At 41.6% G+C, this 1,905-nt stretch overlaps 1 protein-coding gene across 1 annotated transcript; it reads right to left on the reverse strand.

The window, feature by feature from the left end:
- Positions 1–668: 668 nt before the first annotated feature.
- LOC110776927 (uncharacterized) lies at positions 669–1,520 on the reverse strand. The gene is made up of 2 exons (XM_021981499.2): positions 1,395–1,520; positions 669–1,208 (listed from the first exon to the last, which is right to left on the reverse strand). The coding sequence occupies exons 1-2, from the start codon at positions 1,518–1,520 to the stop codon at positions 669–671; spliced, it is 666 nt and encodes a 221-aa protein (XP_021837191.2).
- Positions 1,521–1,905: the final 385 nt, after the last annotated feature.

Raw genomic sequence — 1,905 nt, forward strand, 5'->3', positions numbered from 1 at the left:
TGAGGATACTTTATTTTAATTACCCGTTCGAAGCTACTTCTTTATTAAACTGTGAGTCAAGAGTCGTGTCAAGTGTCGAGACTTGTCTCCATGTTTACTTGTTTATTATATGGCTTTTGCATGTGGATTATTAATTCGTTGAGTGAAGCATGTTAGGATAGAATGCTATTCTAGCTTGTTCGTACTCAGCTTTTGCTGACTTCGTGCTTCATGTCTTCTGGTCATGGCCTTTGCCTTAATGACCCTATGATGATCCATCAATTGCATTTGCGTTGTTGGGGAGTAGAATTTTAATAAAGCAGGTTTGTAGAGATAACTTGCCGGAGAAGTTATCATGGGAATCGTGTTGAGAGCTTAATCTTCCATATTTTTTAAACTCTATTTATAGTCATGACTACTACTATTGCTACTATTTATAGTTAATAGATTTTGAAATATTTAATACTTTGGTTTTGGGCCTTAGTGGTTCCAGTTTGTTTTAATGACCCATTAACTATTTAATATGTTTTTAAAGTTAGTTAATTCCGCTGCGTAATTCTGGTAAATATTATTAGCCGTTATCACGGTGGCGGTAATATCTTGGTAATTCCTGTGTTTTAAGTCGGAAAATGTTTTATAAAAAGCAAGGAATTATTAGGGTGTTACACCATCCATGGAAAAGAAACCTGCTAATTGTTTTGAGAGGATTGATTCCCACGGTTGTTATTGCCTGAGTTCTTACCGGAGTTTTTATTATTCCATTTTTTCTTCCCCTTTCCTTTCCCTTTACCGCCACCGGAGTTAGGTTGAGCAGCCACTGGGTACGCGGATACATTGGCCGCCGCCGCCGCCACCAAAGCAGTCGGTGGAGCAGACTCGACGTCGTCATTCTCTTCGCGGGTGCGCCGTTCAAGATCAAGCATGGAGCATGCCTCGACAAACGAGGGAAAAGGATTGCTTTGCTGAATCAACGTCCCCATCGTCCTGTACTCCGGCGTAAGTTTTGCAGCCAACTTGAGAACCAATCGTTCCTCCGAGATAGGGTGGCCAATTGCCGCCAACTGGTCGGAAACATCCTTCAACTCCGAACGGTAATCATCCAGAGTCGCACAATTCTTGAGTTTGATAGAGCCAAAACGGTTATCAAGATGGACAACCCGACTGCCCCTGTTATCCTGGAAAAAGTTGCGTAGGTTATCCCAAGCCACCATAGCTGTAGCCTTTTCATCCTAAATCTTATACAGAAGGTCAGTAGAAATCGTGCCATAGATCCATTGAAGAACGGCGGCATCAAGCCATTCCCACATCTCGTCAGTTAGGTCCGTTGGACGAGCCACCACGGGATAAATGTGATCGAGAACATTAAAGACCTTTGCATGAGTGGGAAAGAGTGTCGCCCATGGTGAATATTGTACCTTATTAACATCAAGGGCAAGAGAGACAAGGCCATGGATATTAGTAACACCCAACGACGGGTGGTAGGCGTTGACAACCGTGGTCGGAGTAGCAGCGGAGGTAGGAGTATCCTCACCGTCAGTCATGGTGAGAAGAGGAGGAGAGCAGAGAAAAACGGAGAGGAAGGTCGAGAAAGAGGTGGCTAGGGTTAGGGCTTGATACCATGTAAGATGAGATAATTCTCCTTGAGGAGACCTTCGTTAATTATTCACAATATATAGTAATCCTAAGTAACCCTATTATACATAATTACATTAAGCTAACTATGGACAATATTATTTACAGAATATTGTCTAACAAAAATCGTATAACAACTACTATACCCTAGTCTATGAGAAACTGTGTAGGGAAGCTGTGAAGGTTGATTAGCATATACCACTTAACAACATGCAGATTATGTTTATCTTAAGCCTTATGTTGAGTTTATCTCACAGATTTTGAGAACTTCAGTCCTAAGTTTGGAACATAAGT

This window comes from Spinacia oleracea, chromosome 5 (assembly GCF_020520425.1).
Source record: "Spinacia oleracea cultivar Varoflay chromosome 5, BTI_SOV_V1, whole genome shotgun sequence".
In the NCBI taxonomy this organism is placed as follows: domain Eukaryota; kingdom Viridiplantae; phylum Streptophyta; class Magnoliopsida; order Caryophyllales; family Amaranthaceae; genus Spinacia; species Spinacia oleracea.

Bases quoted from the DNA above. Each gene is read 5' to 3' on its own strand.
- LOC110776927 (XM_021981499.2), bottom strand. From the start codon at position 1,520: ATGACTGACGGTGAGGATACTCCTACCTCCGCTGCTACTCCGACCACG. The intron at 1,209-1,394 runs GTACAATATTCA...TATAAGATTTAG, and splicing joins TTGCCCTTGATGTTAATAAG to GATGAAAAGGCTACAGCTAT.